We start from the raw sequence: 22689 nt of genomic DNA on the forward strand, positions 1-22689 counted from the left end.
TTCCCATTAGAGCAGTAATGGTGGGGCTGTCCCTCAGGCCATGTGGTAGCAGCTTAATTAGCTTAACCTTATGAAAAGGGCAGAAATGCTTGAGTGGTGTTTGTTTCGCCTTAGCTAGTTACGAGTCTGAGCTAAGCTTGTACAGTTTAATCAACATGATCCTGGATTGAAATCTTAGCAGATTGACGCGAATGCACAAACAGTAACACGGCGTTATCGTTTATGGTCACTGCTCTGGGCTTTTTTATCTGCCGCATTCCGTCGTGGTTAGAAAAAAAGAAAAAAAAAACCAAACCGTCCCTTTAGCTGCACGTGCTGGATTCAGTGATTATCACTCTCAGTCTCTCAGGGAGTCAGACACTGAAGAGAAGGAGGAAGGTAGCAAAGTCATCATCTGAAGGTAGTTAATCCAAATAGCTAATTTAGCTCGATTAGACGTCAGAAAATTGCTGCACTTAATGTGGTTTATGTGCAAAGCATATAACCTAATGCTAAGAGTATCACATATGAGTTTCGTGATGGGTTAAATCTACACGACCTTTCTGCTATGTTTGGTTTCAGGTCTTCGAGAGTGGTGATCTAACCTAAGTATCCGATACAGCTAATCTTAGCAGCTGAAAACGGCTAACTGACTCTCCATCTAAGTTAGCTGTTACAGCTAATGTTAGTAGTTAGCTGATACAGATAACTGACTCTAACTTTGTTGCTGATACAGCTAACCTAGCTAACTGACTCTCCAGCTAAGTAGCGGATACAACTAACTGACTTTTAAGCTAGCTATCTTAGCTATCTCAGTAGCGGATAAACCTGACTCTGCGGCTATTCAAGTAGGTTAGCTGATACAGCTAACTTACTGACTCTCCAGCCACCTAAGTAACGTTAGCTGATAAACCTAACTGACTCGCCAGCTGTCTAAGTAGCTGATAAGCCTAGCTAGCTACCTAGCTAACTCTCTTTCCAGCTAGCTATCTATCAGTCTAAGTAGCTAAAAAATCTAAAGACTCTGCAGCCAGCTATCTAAGTAGCTGAAATGTCACGAAAATGATTGTGTTCATGTGCAATTTTAATTCAGAAAGGCCTTTATTCTAACAAGTCTGTTTTTATTACAGTTCATTCAGAATCGGTTATTTGGTCATAGCCGCCTTATTCATCGTTTTAGCTCTGGGTGTTGGTGGTGAGGACATGGTCACAGCCGTGCAGTTTTTGATCTCGAAGCTGCTTTCGCCGCTCTGGAGGAGAGTAGAGGATGAAGATGAAGAAGATGGACTTTATTATGGTGGAGGTAAAGTTACTGGAGACGCCTGTCTCCTCATTTTTTTGTTTTATTAGGAATTGATAGTGTTTCTCAGTAAGCAGTCTGCATCTGACCACCCGCTCTGCAGCCTCCTATAAAATGAACACAAGATAATGCTGTTATCTTCAAATCTACCCTCTAATGTCTTTTATCCTCAGGATCAATTTGACCCCAGCAACTTAAATCTCCCCCCACCCTAGACCAGGTCAAGACCATCCAGCCTCCACCTGTTTACATAGCGGACACACTGGTTACATTTTTTTGAAGATTATAAGATTATTGTTATAGTTATAATTAACGTTATAGTGACCTCAATATCATCCGAAACAACGACACATTTGTGTGAAACGTGTCGATAATTCTTATGTTTTATACAGCTGAAACAGCCTGGGGTCAAACTGGCAAAAAGGACACCAGTGCATGCATAAGGAGTACAGGACATTGTAAACATATCACCATGTTAATTTTATGTTTACCTAGTCGTCCCCAGTAATTTAAAAAAGTCATTAAATAAGAAGCAAAAAAACTTAATTTATTCAGAGACGTTAAACATTGAATAGGGTCAAATCAACCCCAAAGATGATTGGAGGGAAAATATAATATTCGTTTCATAATAGACCTGTTATTTGTAATCTGAGGGAATAATCGGACATTAAAACCTATTTTTTTACTTCTTTTATGGACATTTAAACTCCTCTTTCAACTCCAAAAATCTTTATTTCAGAAATGATCTCTGCACCTACATTAAGACCTGTGTGCTTGATTGCTTGTCACATGTTAATCGACACTCACTGACCGCTTCATTAGGTCCACTTGGTAGTTCTGCTGTTACAGACTGCAGTACATCTGTTTCTCTGTGTACTTTCCTATGCAGATTTCATCTACTGTCACTATGCTAAGGACTCATGAAGGACCACCACTGGACAGGTATTATTTTATAAGGTAGTGGCTTGCAGCAAAGTGTGTGTGTGTGCTGCCCAGAGTGAATAACACACAGCAGTGTTACTGGAGTTTTTAGGCAGCTTAGTGTCACTGCTGGGCTGCAAATAGGCAAGCAAAAATTATGCAGCAACAGATGAGCAATCATCTCAAACTTTCCGTCTAAAAGGTGGACCAACCAGGTGGCTGTGTCTGAGTGAAGACAGTGTTTAAAAACATCCAGCAGCACCTACTAATGTGTCACTACCATGATCCACCACCCAAATAATACCTTCTCTGTAGTGGTCCTGACCATTGATGGATGGGGTAAAGGGGGCTTATGAATTATGTTGCAAAACAGATGAACTACAGTCTGTAAGTAAAGAGTTAAATTCCAAAATGCTGTATGTCCATTTGTAGCAGCTTTTGTAAAGAATAACAACTGATGTATAAAGGAAAACATTTTTAGTTCTCTAATGAAGTTCTGAAGCCATCTCCTAACAACGTATATTATGGAAAATGACGATTATTGAAATTGTTGCGTTGCATTTTAGAATGAAACGCTTCAGTTCTAGCACTAGAAAGTGGACCTGAGGGATTGGACCATTAGTGTAGAAACAAGGTATGTGTTCCTAATAAAGGGACCAGTGAGTAAGTTTCAGTCCTTCATCCATGCTGTGTATTGTGGTCTTACTACATGTTCAGATATTAAGGAGGTTCGTCAAGTGCGGGGTGGTGTTGTGACCCAGCTGTGTCAGGATTATGGGCTGATTGATCATTCTGTGTACTTCACGGCTGGGGAGGTACTGGGAGGAGTGCCACTGTGTGTGGGTGACCCTGTCCACGCCCTGGCTGTTCGAGATGGAGCCCATGAAGGGTGGAGGGCACTAAGAGTAAGTAATTCAAATGTATTTTCTTCCATTGTCTTAATTTACCCCATGGTGGGGCACATTGTGTCAAATATTCTTTAGTAATTTCAGGTAAAAATGTCATATATTGTTGCATAACTAGGTGTGCCTGTCGTTTGGCCTTGTCTAGGGGGCTGGTGCTCCTGCAGTTTGAGCTAATGTGTCTTTCTGTCACAACAGTGACAAAAGTCACCTGACAACCTGAATCAGTTCCAGTAGTACATTTGTCTACGAGTGGAACAAATTTGTGTTTGTTTCTGCAGGTGGAGAGGCAGATGGATACATGGGAGGGCGGTGGCAGGGTGTCACTTGACCTAGATACCAATAAGCTCAGGCCTCTGATTGGAACAGTATCATCATGTGATAAAGATGGTGGATTTATAAATCAGACAACATATTTTCCTCGGTCAGCCCTGTGTCAAGGTTAAGTATATACTTCATAAAAACTGTCCAGCTGACCACTTTATTTGCAGATTTGGTGTCTTTTAGCTTATTGCTACATATTTGATTATACTGTAAATGTAGATGAAGGTCTAAATGTGAAGGTGTGTTCCTAAAAGCAGATAATTGACAGCATTTTGGAAGAGTTGTGGTAGATTTGTTGTCGGTCACTGATGTGCGTATCTCTGTCTTAGGTTTTGAGCCTATGAAAGGAGACTGGGTGCAGGCACAGTACTTTATTAGCCCCACAGAGTGGAGCAGTCAGGCTCGGACTGTTGCCCCATTGCGATACCAACGCATGGACCAAGTCAGTCCATACACGCGCACACACAAGCTAAATCTTCCTGTCTCTGTGCCTCTCTATTCCTTTTCTATCTTTTCCGCTTTGTCGTTTTATCTCTGGAGGCTATTTGTAGAGTGATTCGTAGCTTCTACAGTGTTGTATCTCTTTGTAATTGCTTTTGAAGTGTTTGTCATGTGGTAACACACAACTGGGCTATGTTGTGTTTTACTTGGTGTTGATGCAATTTTTTTGTTATTGATGATTAATTGCCATATAAATAGTTAAGTATAGTTCCTGAAGATAATTGGAGGAATTTTGTTGCCTTTTTAGAATTGTATTCAATTAATTAATTTTTTTTTATGTACGTGTTTACTGCTGACCAAAATGTGTGCAACACATATTCTGTGTGATAATGAAAGCATGATTGTGAAAGCAAGGAACTGTGGAAAGCAACTGCAATCAGCTTAATTGCGCCAGACTATTTTGTATTAAATATGACAAGCCTTGTTGTTGTTGCTGTTGTTGTTGTTGTTGTTGTTGTTACTACAGGACATTACAGATTTGCACAGGTTGACTTGAAACAGAGACAGACATACATACCCCAAATACAGCAGAAAGCTGTCTTTATTTCTTTTATTTCTGTCCTTTATTTTCTTCTTTTTTTGTTTCAGGTGTGTGTGTCGGGTGTTTTTGGCAGTAGTGGAGTTGTGCAAGACTCTGTATTTTTTTGTCTCGACTCTTTGCTCTTGCCTGCTGGGTACCGACCCACACCAGGAGATGTAGTGAGTGTTGTGGTTGTGGAGAGCAGCCAGTCCTTCTACTGCTGGAGAGCACTCTGCATGGCCCCGATTAAACACAGGCAAGACATCCTCTCATTCAGTCTCTCACTTTCATGGATCCATCAAATTGTTTATTAGCCATTGATAAAGTTGATTTTAAAACCCCTCCTTCCTTCCCTTGCTCTTACTCTTTGTCCTTCTCTTCTGTAGCCTGAATGCATCAGTGCCTATCTTGCCAGAGGCCGAGATCCAGATCTTGCTGCAGAATAAGGGAGGGCTGGTGGTCAGTGAGGAAACCCAATTTGGATCTCTGTTAATGGGACAGGCTAAGGAGCTGCTCATCTGCATTCAGTGAGTTACTGTGACAAACATTCTGATAGGCACTGCCAATGATTCATGTAATAATAACTAAATAAGCCAGTGGTTCTGAACTCCAGTCCTGGGGATCCCCTGTGCAGCTCAGGGGTTCCCCAGGACTGGCATTCAGAACAACTAGAATAAACTGTACACATTTTAGCATGTAACATTTAATTGAAATAATACTTTCTTTTAATTTCATCAAAGTGATGTTTGTTGTGGCATATTTTGGTTATACTTATTACTAATGATTCTAACTTTATAATGGCTTTATATCTTGTTTCTCGTGCAGCAATAATGGCTCAGAGACCCACACACTGAAGTTCTGTGAATTTGCTGGCTGGGACTCTGAGGAACAGTTTGCTTTCGGCCGCATACTTTCCCCTGCCACCCCCAGCATTCCCCTCAAACCTAAAAATCATGAAGCCATCTTGCAGAAAAATCCCTTTGTACCCTCCTTCCGTGCCTCAAGCAGAGGACTTGTAGGGGGGTATGGCCTCTATCCTCTACCCGGTCCTTCCCATGGGACTGTGGAGGAAAAGGCGGAAGGCAATGAAACTGATAGTGAGATAGATAAAGATGGAGAGCTTGAAGATGATGGGGAAAAAGACTCTGAAAAAACACCAGCTCTGCTGTCAGTGGAGAGGAATCTGAAGATTGTACCAGGAGAGAAGGTGTCTGTCACTGTGAGCTGCCATGCTAAGTGAGTGATTTGATGGCAATGTTAACATGTGTTCAGTTCACAGAAAAAAAAGCAACAGTAGCGATCAGTTGTTTAATTTCATGTGTTTATTTATTGGCAGTGGCAGAAGAGTACTACTCCTGTTGTTTCCATCCTTTCTTCACTCCCTTGTCCAGCCTTGGTAATTGTCCAGGATGATTTATTACTGTCCCTCATCTCTGTAACCAGCAGAGGGAGCAAAAGAGCAAGATACGCTCAAACCTTTGCATGGCTCAAAGTTAGAGGGGTTCCATTGTTTAACGCCTCTAAAACTGCGTCAAAGAAAGTTATTACATGAAATGGCTACAAATACATTGCCTGTTGTCTGAGACATTATTTTAGTCTAGTTATGAAATATTTTGGTCTAAAACTTACTTTTTGGAATCCATTCATAGCAGAGCGGTGCAAGCAAGGCGTTGTGTGGCAAAATAGTACCCAAACACATTTCTTCTAAATTTAGCATTATTCTTCAGTTATCTACATTGCATATAAAAACTCAGACATGTGTAGGGTCACTGGTGGTTTTGTAAATGAGTCTGTAATTTTCTCTACAATGTACATTTCTACACCAACCCACTCTTAATGACTGTGTACATCTCAGTGATTGAATTATGTAGAATTTTTTTAATGGGTGGAATTCGCCTTTAAATCATTGTATATGCCTACATGTAGGATAATACAGTGCAGTTTTGTTTTGTGATGTAATTCAGTTCAATTTAATTTCTGTGCCTCTCTTGACAGTTTACAGGGATTGCATCAGAAACTAGATTTAAAAATTGAGTGATGGAAGAATGTGAACGTTCAGGCTGAGACATTAGTTTGTGACTACAGTCAGGGTAGTAGAGAGAACTTGAGGTGTATTTGTTAATGTTAAAAATGGACATGGCTATTCTTGAATCAGTTCCTGTGTCTGCTTGGAAACCCAGCTGTTGTGGCAATACAGGGTGAAATAAGATCTAGCACGAGATCAGAAAAAGCAAAATAGAGATAAGAAGTTAAGCATCAGGGAACACTGAAGTCTTATGAGCAGGAAATTAATGTGTCAGCAAAACGATAAATACTATGAATGCAGAACATCCTGACTCACAACACTGGCTGTTAGACAAGTGTTGCTTTAGCAGTTGTTGTATAGTTGACCATAGTATTGGCAGTGAAAACAAAAAAACTTCAAATCCACGTAGATCCTTCACTTATGAATCTAGAAGGACTCTCTTTAGTGCATGTATGTCATCTCTGTAGGAACCTTGGTCGCTGTGCGGAGCTGCTGTTGCTACACTTCTCGTCCTTCACCATCGGGCGGCGCCTGGAAGTGTCTGTAAGCAGCACTGAGGAGAGCCTACTGAAACCCAGTGCCCCCTACTGCCCAGCAATGCCAGTAACTCAACCTCAAAAACATGCTCAGGTGATCACAGTCATGGCTCCTGCACCTCCAATCAGGTGAGTCTCCTGCATTAGGACCTACTAATATCCATCTGTGTGCCCACATTACTGGCACAGTGCTGATATTTCTCATTTGCATTCCTGAATGTTAATCAGTTTGTCTGACTATGGTGTGTGATTACTTACTCCATCGTCAAGGCAGCAAATTAAGTCATAACTTCTGGCTGAGCTTTTGTCCTTGTGGTGTATGTGAGAGACTGTACTGGTGGGATGTTTTTGGGCAGGCTGGCGAGACGACGTCTGCCCAACTTCCTGGGGAACTACCCGGTGCCACAGGCTCTAAGGGAATGTGTGGAGGCCCAGAATGATGTGCTTGTGGTTCAGCCTGCTCTTGGAGAGGTGAGGGATCACTTACTGATGCTGTTTTACGCCTGGTCGTTTTATGTGTCTTGGGTAAGACGATTATATCCAGGTAGGGATTAGCCACATAAAAATGCAGATGTAAAGCAAGATGTAAATACATTTATCTCTCCAAGCCACATTCAACAAAAAACCCGCCCAATACAACATTCAACCTTGTGGTCTTCACATGCATACATAGTTGTGGACTTCTGGGCTGCAAATGCGCCAGTTGTGGCTGGGCTTTTTTATGTGTAGTTTACAGGATGCTGATAGTAAACTTCAACATTCGTCTGTTTTAAAGATCTACAGTGCAAAATCTGCTACAGTCCTTTAACTTTAATCGGTCTGTCTTGCTGTCCCTCTTGCTTCATCTATCTCCCTCTTTAGCCACTGTGTTTGTCCTCCATGATTACTCGTTTCTCAGCCTTGCTGTGGCTGGAGGAGCTGCAGGCAGAGAAAGAGCTCAAAGAGTTCATTATTAATGGTGCCTTGCTCAGGAAGGGAGCAGTGTACCTGCACCTAGAGGTGCCTGGGCTCAGCGAGGGAAGGCCGAACCTCTTCATAGGTGAGCAACTTCACAGTCAGTATCTGTAATCATATTGCATAACTATATGTTAAACTCGCAAAATGTTAAATTCTTTGTTTCTGGTCATTTACAGGAGACAGAGTTGTTCTGAAGAAGCCATGCAGTGGAGGGTGTGTTGTTGAGTATATCGGCTATGTCACTGAGGTGATCTGTTTTACTTCATAGGCTTCAGTTGAGTATGTTGAAATAATGAAGTAGTGTTTAAAGTTTTGCTTGTAATTTAGCATTGTAATAGCACTGTATAATGCTGCCTGCACCTGTAGATCAGCGAGGAGGATGTAAGTTTGCGAGTAAACTCTGAGTTTCAGAAGAGCTACCTGGGGGAGCCCCTGGACGTGGAGTTTACATTTAACAGGTGCATCACCTTTACTAAACACCTGGGGGAGCTGTTTTTGTGAATGATCTCAGAAAATGAGTATTGCACCTGGACTGGTTTGGCCTTTCTGATATGTAAAGTGCACCTATAAGAGAAAAAGAAACTTGAAATGTTTATGAACAAATGGGCATTAATATAAGCGGGTATGGGTTTTCCTGACTGGTGAGGAGTAACAGATTAGCCAGGAGAAAATAACTTGAATGACAAAGTTGCCTTGAGATTCATTAAAAACAAGGAGCAAAAGCATAATTTTCAGAATGGTTTCTGCCTCTTAAAATCAGGGTGCCCATAAGGAGGTGCCACTGCGCTCTGGAACAGACCAAGCACTTTGGAGAGAATGGTGAGCAGGGGCTAGGGTGCTGTTATCACTCCTGTTTTGGCCTTACTTGCATATAGCATCTAGACTCCTCTTCCCAAAATGTCTATCAGTAAAGTGCTGTTCATCTCATTTTGCTGTGCTAGTGCTTTTCCCCAGAGTGTTGCAGCTGCAAAGTCCCATATGGACTGGAGAATGGGAACCTGAACAGCCGCAAGTAAAGAATGAAGGTGAATCTCGCCGTCAAGACGAAGAGGTGTGTGTGTGTGTCATACAGATGTTGATTGTAGTAGCAAGGCCATAACTCAAATGTATTGACTGCAGTTATCCAGCAAGCACTGAATTGACCATTTAACAATCACCTTCCGTTAAGCAGTATGTTAGTTACATGCCCGGGGGGGTATTTCACAAAGAAGGATTTCTCAGTTGGCCTGGTTAATTTAGGCCACAAAAATGTCTAATAGGACAAGAGCTTAGGAACAATCCTTAGGGACAATACTCAACTTTTGGCTTAAGTTATCCAGCTTACTGGTGAAATCCTGCTTTCTGAAATAACTGCCTGACTTGAAGTATTTTAGTAGGCCTTTTTTTGTTGTGCTGTGATTAAGTTGAATGTAATTATAACGCATGCCTTTAAGGGAGGTGTTAAATATGACTGTAAATGTTGTTGTTAGGGTACAGAAACAGCATGTGGGGGTGGGCAAAAGCTGTCCTCTCTGACTATGGACATGGTGTCTGTGGCCACACAAACAAAAACAGGTAGGACTTTAAGTGGGTGGTTTATTGAAGGGATATAGATTATCTCCAGTAAACAGATTTGAATATTTTTAATCCTAATGTTTTGTACACCTAGGAATAATAGTTTTTGGCTTTTATTTCTGAGTTTTGTTCCTTGAGAAGGATGTAGTGATATGAGAAGGACTTGTTTATGCCCATATCCAATGTATCTTACCAGACATGGCAGTGACCTGTGGTACAGGAGTTGGAACTGTGTTTTTCTATTATTGTAGAACAGAGTGAAAGGTGACTCTTGTAATATCACTTTGTACTTCAAGAGGCGACAGTGAGTCATTGTAACATCAAGTCTGCCATCAGTCCAACATGAGAGGATGAAGTAGCATGCCCACTCCTGGGCTGCGTTCAACACTTTGACAGTATATATAAAGTGTGCACTGCCTTTTTATTTACACGTCGCTGCTGATTTGGTAACACGTCTGATGCACTCATCAAACATGGCATAAATAGAAGCAAAGCAAGTGTTAACACTGCCATTGGTTTCCACCGTTGGTGAAAGCTCTTGGTGAGTAAAGAGATGTTTGAGGCTAAACTTGCAGTGTTTTTTTTAGACTGGTAAGTAAACAGGGGTAGGAGTGCAGAGGGAGGAGGAGGAACTATGCGGAGTATAAGTTCGACAAGTCATCCTGCATGTTGCTCCTTTAAACCTTTTGTGTGAAATCTATGAAAAACAACTATACATAATTTCTCTGATATACCCCAAAACGGAAAAGACCACACATTAAATTTTAAAAGTAAAAAAAGGATTATAACATTTTAAGAAGAGAAATATTTTTCAGGATTATAGGAGCATGAAAAAATTCAACATGCTATTGCATTCACTTACACACAACCTCTCTCACAAAGGCTTAACTAAGGCAGAAGCTTAAAATCAGCAGTTTAAAACTGCTGAGAGAGAGAAAAATAGTGGAGGGGTAAAAGTACCTTCAGGTGTCTTCCCCATATGACGAAGACTTAGTAAAGCAGTTATATCTTTATGCAAATTGCATTATAAAATTGAAAATGTACATATACAATTGCTCAATCATTTTAAATCGAAACTGCTGTAATGCAGACTTGAATGGGCTCACAAACAAAACTAGTGTCATTGTAAGGTTCAGTCAACAAAGATAATGTATCTCGTGCACGTCTTAATGTCAGTTAGGCTCAAGACCTTAAAGGTTCCTGAACAGTCACATTTCACTCTACTGTTCTACAATAACAGAAAAACCCAGTTCCAACTCTCGCCACCACCATGTGTGGTAGGATAGAATGAAGATGGTCATAAACAGGTTCTTGTCTTACATCACAGTGTCCTCCTCAAGGAACAAAACTCAGGCATTAAAGCCCAAAACTATTATTCCTATGTGCAAAATAATCTATATTAAATATACATGTACATGAAACTCTTTTTTGAAAAAAAAAAATTAGCAGTAAAATCTGATTTCTAGTGGTATTGGCTCTTTCAAAGCTTATTGTAAAGTACTTTTTGTAACACTGCTACATCATCTGAAATAACTGGACTTTGTTTTTGACAGATTTGCATATGACTGCTAAGCCAATCCCAAACTCAGGCCAGTTCTTTAACTGTAACCTTAACCCCGCCCAGAAGGAGGCAGTCAAGTGTATTCTCAGTGGAGACTGTCGCCCAACCCCATATGTGCTGTTTGGTCCTCCAGGCACAGGCAAAACAGTCACACTCATTGAGGCTATACTGCAGGTACGGACCACCTTGTCTAAAGACCCTGCTTTAAGGAGTCAGAACATCACTGAAATTTAAATCCCGTAGCTTTATTAACCCAGAGCACATGCATGTGCAGGTGTACCACCGTGTGTCAGGGAGTCGTCTTCTGGTGTGCACTCCATCCAACAGTGCTGCAGACCTCATCTGCATCCGTCTGCACGAGAGTGGCTACCTTCATGCTGCCAGTCTAGCACGTGTCAATGCCACCTGCAGACAGGAGGAGGTATTGCAGACTTTACACGAGTATTTATTTATAAAAGTTATGGGAAGGACTGGTTAATTTCAGACTTTGAGAGTCATATTGTTTGGCTTATATGGACTTCTAAATATCCTAGTGAGTTACTTATGTTTAAGATTAACTGATGTGCTTGATTATACTGGTCGTTTAAGGAGCGCTCTGTGTGGTTGGTGTCTTTGCAGTCTATCCCGGATGTTTTGCGGCAGTACTCTCGAGCCGGAGAGGACGTACGTCACGCCTCTTTTCATCGTGTTGTGGTCAGCACTTGCTCCAGTGCTGGCATGTTTTACCAGATCGGTCTGCGGTGAGAGCTACAGCAAAGAGACGCAGTGCTTTGTTTATCTTCATGCTGGCCTACTGATCATACCTGTTAACAAAGACAACGGTGCTTAAATAGAGTTGCTCCCAATACTAGTCCTGGAGCCCTTGTCCTGCATCTTTTGATCTAACACAGTTGGACCTTTCTTCACAAAGCTTCTCAGATTAGAAGTGCTGATCTAGGATCTGTTCAGTCAACCAACCTTTATTTAAACCCTGAGTACATTGAGGTGACCCTCATTTAGTGTAGCCCAGCATTATACAAAAGAGGGATTGAAATGAGTAAATATAAATTTGTGATAGTAAAATGAGACCAAAAATTAGTATTAATACAAAAGCATTAACTCAAATATTTAACATTTTAAATTAAACTATTAAGCAGATTAGTAATAAAATTTAATAAAGAAAGAACTTGGTGGGGTAAGAACAAAAAAGGTAAAATCGAAAGCTGTAATAAAACAATAGTAATGAGAATTTTGTTTCTTGTTAATTTCAATTAGGAAAGTAAAAATAAATGAGAGGAATCTGATCCTAAATCGGCACTCCTACTTTTAAGAAGCTTTGTGAATATGAGCCCTGATGCACCTAATTCCTTCCTGGGTTAAAGTGGGTGTGTAGAGCAGTAGGGTAGCACTAGAATGTGTACGGCAGGGCTGCTTCAGGACTAAGGGTCTGTCTCATAAAGCATGGATTTCTGATAAAGTTTCAGCATCACAGGACAAGCACAGTTGCAGTTAACTTGTTTTGTGACTGGTTTATGACTTTCTCTGTTAACCCAGTTTACATACTCGAGCTGTGATTAGTGCTCCTGTGTGTGCACATGAAAGTATGACGTTTGTAACACATGAGGAGACAAGTCAATTTTTTTTTTATATATATTTTTTATATCTCTTTAGTATCACATTTCCTACGCTAGAAAGCCATATTTTCACATGGTTGATGCCACACAAACAGGGGAAAAGTGACCCAAAACAGACCAAAGGGGCCGACCTCCATCAGAAGTTGTTCTAAAGCTGTTTATGATCCAAAATCCCAAAGTTAACAGACCCTGGAGCAGGTTAGGCATGCAGCATAATTTGGTGAGGTGATGTATCTCAGTGAAAAGTTATCCACCATCATAACACAGAAAATAAACTAAGCTTAACGATAGCTGGCTAAGCAAGAAATCCTGCTTTCTGACACAGACTGCAGGTCTAGGCATTACCTCTGTAGTCATTCTTTTGGTGGTTGTGCATTTTAATAAACTTAGTGTAAGCTATTGTGGTTTGCTAGACCTCCCACAAAAGCATGCCATCAGTTTGTGCTTTTCTGGAATCCTTTTCTTTTCAGTGTTGGCCATTTCACCCATGTATTCCTGGATGAAGCTGGTCAAGCTACTGAGCCTGAATCTCTGATTCCCCTAGGCCTGCTGTCTGAGAAGACAGGCCAGGTTAGGCAGTATATTATGTAACATAACCTGCCTTATTCAGAAATCTCTAAGTGGTAATACAAATTTGTTCAACTTTGTACCCTAACTTTCAGAATTAGCTGTGGAAGATATGCAGTAACATTAGTTGTGTTCTTGTTTTGTCTATTGCAAGTTTACATTTACACTGCAGTGTCTTTTAATGTGAGATGAGTTCTACCCTTTCTCTCTCTCTCCCCTAATAAAAGGTAGTCTTGGCTGGAGACCCTAAGCAACTGGGTCCGATAGTGAAGTCTAAATTAGCTGAAGCGTTTGGACTAGGAGTGTCTCTGCTGGAGAGACTAATGTCTACCCCACTCTATTCTTGCGGTGACGAGGGCTACAACCCATTATTGGTGAAGAAACTAATTAACTAATTAACTCATTGTTGCTAGTGACCTTAGTAGCCACTGCTAGATATTCATGTTAGAAAGGGTTGCATTACAAGGGTGTTTTATAGGTGCAAGAGTTTATCTACAACTTAGAGTAAAGCTATTGATCTCTAGTAGTGTAGGTAGTACTTTTGTTTCTAATTTTCTTCTGTATGCTACGGTACTTTATGTTCCTCAGGTGACTAAGTTGGTGTACAACTACCGTTCCCATGAGGTCTTGCTGTCTCTGCCGTCTCGGCTCTTTTACGGAGGGGAGTTGTGTGTACGCTCACAGAGAGCTGTGGTGGACTCTCTGTGCCATTGGAGCCGCCTTCCCACCAAGGGCTTTCCTCTCATGTTCCATGGAGTCAGGGTGGAGCTCTCTTTCTAGATAATTTTGCCTGCCTGGGATAATGTTTTCACTAATAATTTGATGTAATAGATCAGTGGTATAGTAGAAATGGTGTGGGAGAGTGATTAATGGGCCACCTTTGATTTCATCTTTTTCGTCAAGTATCGTTTACTAATTGTTTAGCTTACCTTAATAAAAAAATTTTTTGTTGCTATTCTTGAATCTTCTAAATTTTGGATGAAAGAATAATTCTTTTTCCTTTGACTTTTCAGTCATGCAGATCCTTTTGTTCTATATGTTGATCCCCCTCCTCTGCCTGTTGCTCTCTGTCTCCCCCTGCAGGGTACAGAGATGAGGGAAGGCAATAATCCTTCCTGGTTTAACCCTGGAGAAGCAGTGCAGGTCATGCTTTACTGCTGCCAGCTGGCAAAAAGACTCTACAATCCCATACCAGCTACTGACATTGGCATCATTGCCCCTTACAAAAAACAGGTGTCTTTCCCTCGCCTCTTACTCATCTATGCATTTATCAATGCCAGTGCAGTGCAAACACCTTATTGACATTTTACTTTTGCTCACTTATTCACATTCGTAGGTAGAGAAGATCAGAGTGCTGTTGCAAAGGGTAGGGCTTGCTGACATTAAGGTGGGCTCAGTCGAGGAGTTCCAAGGACAGGAGTTTCTTGTGATCATCTTGTCCACGGTATTGTGCTGTTGCATTCACTCTGACCTGCTGTCGACTGATCGTTTGAACAGTATAGATTTTCATTTGCTTAAGACTGTAAGTTGTGGATGAGAGCCAAAAGAAAAGTTTGATTCTGGGTGGCGCTATGCTTCATACAGCTTCAGAGAAGCTTCAGATGCTTTAGAACAGGGCTTCACAACCTTTTCAGCTTAACCCCTTTACCACATATTTAGCTTCCAAGTGTATTTTTAAGAAAGTTGGCTCAAAGTTTAGTGTCGCACACTTGAGACGATATTTTAACATGAGTGATTTAGCGAGCTAACTCTTAACTGTAATCTGCATTAAACATGAGATCCATTCAGTATTACTGATACTGTACTGTATTGATACAGGGTTACTGATATTATTGAGACAGTAGCCTAGTGGTCTGTGAGGTGAGCCAGAAGTCGGGGGGGGGTTGCTGTTTCAAATACCAGGACTAACTGGATATTCCGGACAGGGTGTAGTTCGGCAGCAAAATGACAAATTTCCCTTGCAGCATCAATAAATTATGTTCAGTGTTACCTTCTGCCACTTTTTGTATTTATGAGGTTACAAACTTTTACTTTTTTCCTAGTTTTTTCATTTTTTTTTTTTTTAACTAAAATATATATTTCTAAAATGTAACCCAATTTCACAGTGACATGTCCATTACAGTCTCACAAACCCCCTACAATGCAGCCTGGTTGGGAAACTCTACTCGAGAAAAAACAAAATTTTTGAACCCTTAGGTACGATCGAATGAGGATCTTCCAAGTGATGATCTGCAGAGTGCTCTGGGATTTCTCTCCAACCCTAAACGCTTCAATGTGGCTATCACTCGGCCCAAAGCTCTTCTCATCCTCATCGGCAACCCACATGTCCTGATTAAGGTAGGCTTGCTTTGTGTCCATCGGGATTTTTAAAAGTTCAGAACAGGGACTTTAAGTAGTGGCAACATGCCATCTAGCATACTGCTTCTGTAATCCTATGTCGCTTAATCTGTTACCGATATTTTGAGTGTAGATATTTCTGTTCATTACTAGTGCATATAATGCCACCATTTATAGTTTAGCCTAGTGAGAGTGTGTTTGTGTTATAGGATCCTTGTTTCCATGCACTGCTGCAGTACACATATGAGAATGGGGCTTTCCTTGGCTGTGACCCTCCTGTCTCCCTCAGAGTTTCCCATAGGTTAGTCACTCATGTTCTGAAGTCACAAATAAATTTGCACATTCATAGAGGGCCTCGGACAACATGTGCAATCTGTGTCAGATTTACATTTTAATCTAGAGTTTAAGGCCCTAAACAGAGCTTTTAGTATATAATATGACTACTGCATTTGTCCTTTTTCCCACAGAACTGCCTCTAAAAAGGAAGAATAGAGACGTGAGAAGAAATCTGGATGTATCGATATGTTGTAATGATTGTGAAGTGTTCCAAATAAAAATCATTAATGCCTCCTGTGTCAGCTTTTTGACCATCTTTACATATATGTAATGTACTCTGTTCAAGTAAATAGATAAAGCAATGTGGCTTGGTGAAAACTGGAAGGTGGCGCTGCATCCAAATTCTGCTACAGATTCTGTGTAATAAGGCCTGATATTTTTCTATGTGGAGAAAAAATGACTTTGTGAAACATTGATTTGTGTTTGTTACTTTCTTCGTACTTTGTCTACTTCTATCACTGTTCTGTTTTCATATTTTAAAAATTAAATCTATTTCTGTGTTCACACAAAAGTCTGCCTCTCAGTCTCCTGGTTGAGATCAGTGAGCAGTCAGAGAGTCTCTGGCTTGCAGACAGTCCTGTGTCTGAATGTCTCGGCATGGCAGCGTCTCCATGAGTGAGTCTGGATGTGACAATTGAGTGCCAATAACTAGAGGCGCACCTCTGCCCATTATACCTGTAGGCTTTTTTTTTCCTGCCTTAGACGATAGAATTTGTTTACCCCAGTCACAGATCTGTTTGAAACATGAATGAGTAGGTGGAGGGCTTCAATAGGGTAACATTTTATTTTATAGAGTAGGGTAACTTTTAAAGTATGGTCCAGTTTTAGTATAGGCATAATTTTGGGTCAAGAGGCAGGGCCACAGTCTTACAATGAAGCAAATCAGCTGAATGAAATCTAGGAAACAACCTCCTTTTTTGTTGCTTTTGTATATTGCAGTGGAGACTGCACTGAGAGACAGTGTATGTTTAATGTATAAGTGTGGTTACAGAGCCAGAGAGGTTCTAATGAGTGAAATGGAGACTGCTTTTATCAGAGCGGGTCTGGGTGCGTGGCTGCTCTTTGATGTATGACTTGGGTGCCAGTGAGCTGTCTTAAACCACAGTTTGACACTCAGGTGTGTCTGTGTGTTACCATTTATGGCTTTACTGTGTCCCTGTACCTTGACTGGGATCTTTTCAGCCTTCACAAGTCAGCTTTTGGGGTCAAATGCAGCTGGGTCTGTGTTCACGTAGCGTCTCAGAGACAGAGTACTGATCTGGCATCTGTTTGTCAGTAAAGTCACAGTGAGAGGAATCTGGTCCTTCATCAGTGCTTTTACTCTGGGAAGCTTTGTGAAAATGGGCCCTGATATTCACACTAGAATCTGTCTGTTCTGAAATCTTCAGTCTGAACACACCAACGTGTGTGTGATCTTTTTTTCTTTATGCACAACTCCAGATACCTGGTTAATGTGCCAAGTTAGTAGGAAACATTTCAAGATGATAAACTAACACACTAAAGCTTGTTTGTCAACAAGTCGCCTTTGTGTTGCTTAAATTTGTCCACCATAAATTTGCATTTGGCTTGTCCTTTTATGTATGTACAGATCATCTTACATAACACAAACATGCATAGAAAACATACAAAACAATCATCAGTGTGATTGAGCAGCAACATTTCAATGAGAAGGACAATTAAAAACAACCATAAAAACTACTTACAGTTGTTTATTTAAATAGACTATTACAAAAAACGTTTTACAGATGTTCCTGTTGACTTTGGTAGTATTGGTAGAAATGGATTTTAAGATCAGTATAGACAGCTAATGCATAACAGGGAAGAGATTTCAGTCTAAATACTGATAAAAGGTTCTGAATTTCAGTCATCTACGGAGTTTCGAATGAAAAATACATTAAAATCATAAGTTCTATCTGGACCTACTCAGTCGAAGTGTCCCCACTTTGAAAATGTGAGTGTGCTTTGATAGACAGATGCTTGTATGGGTCCCATTAGTGGTCTAGAGGCAGGCCATACATTAACAACACAAACATAATACCTAAAGAGGGGCAGGAGGGCCATTAGATAGAAAAACATGTTTCTGGGGGGTATTCGAATGGGGGTGGTTAGCTTAAACACATGGGCTCTATTGTTCTCCAAAATGGGCCTGTGTCTCTAATTGTCCAGTTAGGTCCCCTTGCTAATTGCCGTCTACACAAGGCTGAGCCAGGGCAGTAAAGGGGCCATCGAGGCTGGGGCCGGCGTGACAGGACTGGAGACTGGAGGCTGGAGGCTGAGGGACTGTGAGACATGGCACATGGCAGCATGGCTAAGCTTTCGGGCCTTATGTCCGCAATTTGGCCCAATACAGTTCGAATGGCACCACCAAGATAATTCGAAACAGTTTCATACTGTCTACTTCTCCTCATTGCCTCGAGTAAGCTCTTTTGTTTCCATCCTTAATAGTCGTCTGGTTGAGTCTGGCCTCCAATCTCAAAACTGGGACCATAGAGGTAGTTATCAAATAGATGGCAGCAATTGAAGCTAGAGGCCTTGTGTAATGGAAAGCTTAATATAAATCTAATTATGAATTAGGAGACAGAGTTATGTACAAGCCATGGAGTGGGAGACAAAGCTTTGTCAGGTGACCAGTAGTACTCATAAGGTTGATGATGGAAATGTGAGAGTCCACTACTGAAGACACCTGTTGTGTAAACAGCTCCTGAAACCTTTCACTTAACAGACCAAGCTAGTGTGGGCTTGCTATTGATTACCCACAATGAATGCTGACTTTTGCTCAACAATTTTGAATGATGGGAAATGTAGTTATTAGTACATTTGCACAAAGAAGATGTACAAATGATTTATTTTAAACTTAAAGTTACTTTATTTTAAAGTAAACTGGCTGCCTTAATTTTTACATTTTATTGATCTATTAACATACTATTACAAAATGAATGGACTCAAAAAAAAATAGAGGCAGCCAGGTAACATACTGCTTCATAATTTTATATTTTTTACAGTATGTTTAAATGCCCAGTATGACGCATAAGCAAGTTGTACATATAGAAACACTAATTTGAAGCAGTTTAGGGACAAAAAAGACCAGCAATACTGCAGCTAAAGAAAAAAATGCTTATGTATCAGCTAATGTGGGATAATCCATTGCTCTGAACAATGAAGGCCAAGTCTGTCATGTAGACAGTAGGCTAATTTGTAAGGATTAGCGAGGGCATGGTAGCTAAGTGGCGTAGCATTTAGCATTTGAATATGAATGGCTCCCCATTTTGGCAGATCAAAGGTGGGCTAGTGGTCAGGTAGACTGCAGACAAGGCTGCTGTAACGGGAGACAGGCTGCATGGCGAAGTCTCTTGGGTCAGGGAAGCTCAAATTAACATGGGGAGACAGAGGACCTGTCATCAGTTAGGAGACTGCCTGTCTGTCCACTAGCCCCCTCCCTACAAGACTCACAATGCTGCTACTTTGCACCTGAGATATGACACCTTTCCATTTAAACACTGGAAAGTAATGAAATAATAATATAAAATAAAGATATGTAGTGAAAGGTGGCTAAGATTTTGCTGATTTTAATGATGGTATGAAAATATCTCATTTACCTTTCCAGAGGTCATTTGTTTAGTGGCTATTTCAGTGTGTCTAGTTAAGCTTCTGTGCTCATGTGGTCACCACTGAGTGTTCACACATCATACTATACCATATGCACTATATTCCCCACAAAATAGATTTATTTCATAAACCGTTTCTTTTTTTTGGAAGTTTGCATGAAGTGTACTATTTTTTTTTCACAAACATTTTTTTAACATAATTAAAAAATGCCACATTGTGTACACATTTCATGATGAATGGATATAAATAGTCCAAAAGTTACCATATTGGAAATCCAAGGCTTTGTTGCAATTTGTGACAATATATAATTTAAAATGTATTATTTGTATATGGCATATATATGTATTATATATCATTCATCTAACAGCCAATTAACGATTTCTCTGTTCTAATTTTATGTACTGTGTCCTAATCGCTCTGAGTTTTGTATGCCAGTTCATTGCTTCTCATTTTTCTCTTGTTTTAATCAGATGTATTTAAAACAGTGATGTTGTGTGCTTTTAGTTTTAACAAGGGCCAGTTTTAACAAGAGCCATATACCAAGAACAAACTGAACGTACAGACATCTGCAGACGGTGCGCATCATTTAATGGGCTCAAGCATTCTCAGCCTTTGATTGTTTATTTAATGCCCCCCCCTCCCTCTCTGTCCCCCTGCGTCTGCGTGTAGTTATCTCCTGCTTGACGCGTCGTCTGCGCCTCTTTGATAGGTCGTTGATAACAGCCCTGCCTGGCGGGTCCTGCCTGTATATAAACCACCACATCCCACTCACTCACAACCACTCCAGCAGCATTACCCTCAAGACTTGGACCCTCTCTCTCACAGGATCATCATTTTCTCTGGAACTATGGCTCTCTTCTCCATCCTGCTTGCCTTGACCCTCGTATCTCAGACTGGGGCCTTTGACCTGGGCCAGTCCACCCGCTGCGTGCCCATACCTCATCAGCTGAGTGTGTGCCATGACGTGGGCTACTCAGAGATGCGGCTGCCCAACCTGTTGGGCCATAGCAGTCTGGAAGGCGAGGTGGTCCCCCGCTCAGAGGACTGGCGCTCTCTGCTACAGACTGGCTGCCACCCTCAGGCCCAGACCTTCCTCTGCTCTCTCATTGCTCCTGTCTGCCTGGACACGTAAGTGTTTTGTAGAAGAATATATCTCTGTGCTGTTTCTTTAGCTGTTGTCAGAAAGTTATCTCTATCTGCCTCTGTTTAAACACCTAAACTACAAACTCATTATTCATTTGTTAATCTTAAGGCTTATTGTTCAGTAAGTACTGTGACACGTCTGGTATGTATGTGGTGTTCTCTCTCACTACAGTTTCTCACTGGCTAGTATGTAACCATGCTCACTTTTCATCTCCTGTGCAGGTTTATCCAGCCGTGTCGTAGCCTCTGTGTGGCCGTGAGGGACAGCTGTGCTCCTGTTCTGGCCTGTCATGGCCACTCATGGCCTGAAGCTCTGGATTGCAATCGCTTCCCTGCTCAGGAGGACATGTGTCTGACCCCACTGCCCAAACACATCGGCAGCTTCCCTAAAGGTGAGTGTTCTACCACTCTCACACACAAATTCATCACACTGGTGTAAAAGAAGCAAAATTGTGAAGCTACTCAGAGCTACCACGCAATAGTGCATAACTGTGAATCATTCTAAATGGTTTTGAACTGAATTACTGGAATCTTACCTTCATCTTTGCTTTTGCAGATTTTCCACAGCCAGCCTGTCAGTCCTGCCCTGCAGTAGAGGAGATGCCCTCTCTCAAAACAGTGATGGACGCTCTCTGTCTCAATGACTTTGGTAAGAAGCAGATATTAAAACATTTTCTGTTACACTTTACTGAAGGCCAGCATTTGTAAGGCTGCATGACACCTACTGACATAAAACTACATAAACATGTATAAAGGCTTATTTCATCAAGAATCTGTTGTCATTAAGCCTGCTTTAGTCAGTTTCAGCCTAGAAAGTATTATGACCACTGATGCTAGTTGGAATAAGCTTTTTTAAAATGTTTATATAGGCCTGTGTTGTCCTGAGAGGCTTCTGCAGGTGTCATGAACACTTATGATCACTGCGATACATCAAAGTGTGATTTAATTTTATTTAGTGACATTTTATTAATGAACCGGATTTGAAAAATTGCTAGTAAACTGATTATAGTGCTTTTTACCTTGTAGTTATTTATTTGTTTCTTTGTTTGTATTTACACAAACAAAGAATGTTCCATAAGCCATATTTTATGATTTATGTTTTTCATTTGTGTTAAATTCAGTAAGTAAGTAGCCATTGTGCATTAAAATGTGTAGAAGAGTGAGCTCTGTAAGGATGTGTAACTTATATACACTTAGAAAATCAACAAAACATGTCATTTGACCAGGGCGCCCAAACTTTTGCATTCAACTGTACAACAGAGTCATGTGTAATATCTCTCTGTGGCTCATTGCTGCTTCCACTCACTGTCTCTCTTTCCTCCTTTCTGTCCTCTTGCAGCAGTGAAAGCTAAGTTGTTCCGACGCCGCCTGCCCTCTGCTGACCCTGAGCTGGAGGTGGAAGGAAAGGTGGAGTTCATTGAGCGCGGGCCTCTGCTGCCCTACAGTGCCGCTCAGCTACTGCAGCAGTGGCTGCTGCTCAACCTCCGCTGTGCGCACGCAATGGTGCGGCCCGGGCGCGCTCAGCTCTACCTGCTCACAGGCCGAGCGCGTGCCGACGGAACTGTGTCCATCACACATCTGTTCCCCTGGCTCAAGAAGGACGTGCACATCGCCACAGCAGCGCGCAAGTGGAAGCAGCACAAGTGCTGAGCTTTAGAAGACTTATCTTTCTTTCCCAGCTTGGCCAATTAAGAACTTTTACAACAGCCTGGACCTGACTCAAGGCATCTGCTCGTTACCTAAGACTTCATGAGGTCCAATAGGAAAATGCTAAAATGTGCAGCAGGATCAGGACTGGTGACCCCTGGCCTACATGACATATATGTAAAGCAAGAGTTGATATATGTATGTGCCGTTTGCAGTAGGAGTTGAAGGTGAGGGCCGTGTTGGAGCTGGCTCCTCCTGTTCGGGCTGACCTCCTCTGCTGTGGTGGAGCCAGTGTGTCTCACACGCAGCTTTCTGAGCACATAAACCTTGAATGCACTCTGAATTTTGTACATAATGAG

The 22689-nt window shown here is 41.3% G+C and overlaps 2 protein-coding genes across 2 annotated transcripts; both read left to right on the forward strand.

Annotated features, from left to right (window-relative positions):
* Positions 1-1168: 1168 nt before the first annotated feature.
* On the forward strand, positions 1169-16121 carry mov10l1 (Mov10 like RISC complex RNA helicase 1). Its single transcript, XM_036577834.1, has 26 exons — positions 1169-1287; positions 2929-3105; positions 3384-3543; positions 3756-3868; positions 4516-4703; positions 4834-4974; positions 5273-5683; positions 6941-7138; positions 7366-7480; positions 7871-8048; positions 8143-8213; positions 8333-8424; positions 8727-8785; positions 8908-9003; positions 9443-9520; positions 11074-11255; positions 11356-11502; positions 11700-11821; positions 13165-13264; positions 13489-13635; positions 13850-14023; positions 14345-14494; positions 14598-14705; positions 15458-15598; positions 15808-15899; positions 16066-16121. Exons 1-26 carry the CDS (start codon positions 1183-1185, stop codon positions 16088-16090), a joined length of 3570 nt encoding a protein of 1189 aa, XP_036433727.1. The 5' UTR covers positions 1169-1182; the 3' UTR covers positions 16091-16121.
* Positions 16122-20387: 4266 nt separating this feature from the next.
* Positions 20388-22333, forward strand: szl (sizzled). The gene is made up of 4 exons (XM_036575480.1): positions 20388-20668; positions 20906-21075; positions 21240-21332; positions 22023-22333. The coding sequence occupies exons 1-4, from the start codon at positions 20388-20390 to the stop codon at positions 22331-22333; spliced, it is 855 nt and encodes a 284-aa protein (XP_036431373.1).
* The last annotated feature ends 356 nt before the right edge of the window (positions 22334-22689 follow it).

Source organism: Colossoma macropomum, unplaced genomic scaffold (genome assembly GCF_904425465.1).
Source record: "Colossoma macropomum unplaced genomic scaffold, Colossoma_macropomum, whole genome shotgun sequence".
In the NCBI taxonomy this organism is placed as follows: domain Eukaryota; kingdom Metazoa; phylum Chordata; class Actinopteri; order Characiformes; family Serrasalmidae; genus Colossoma; species Colossoma macropomum.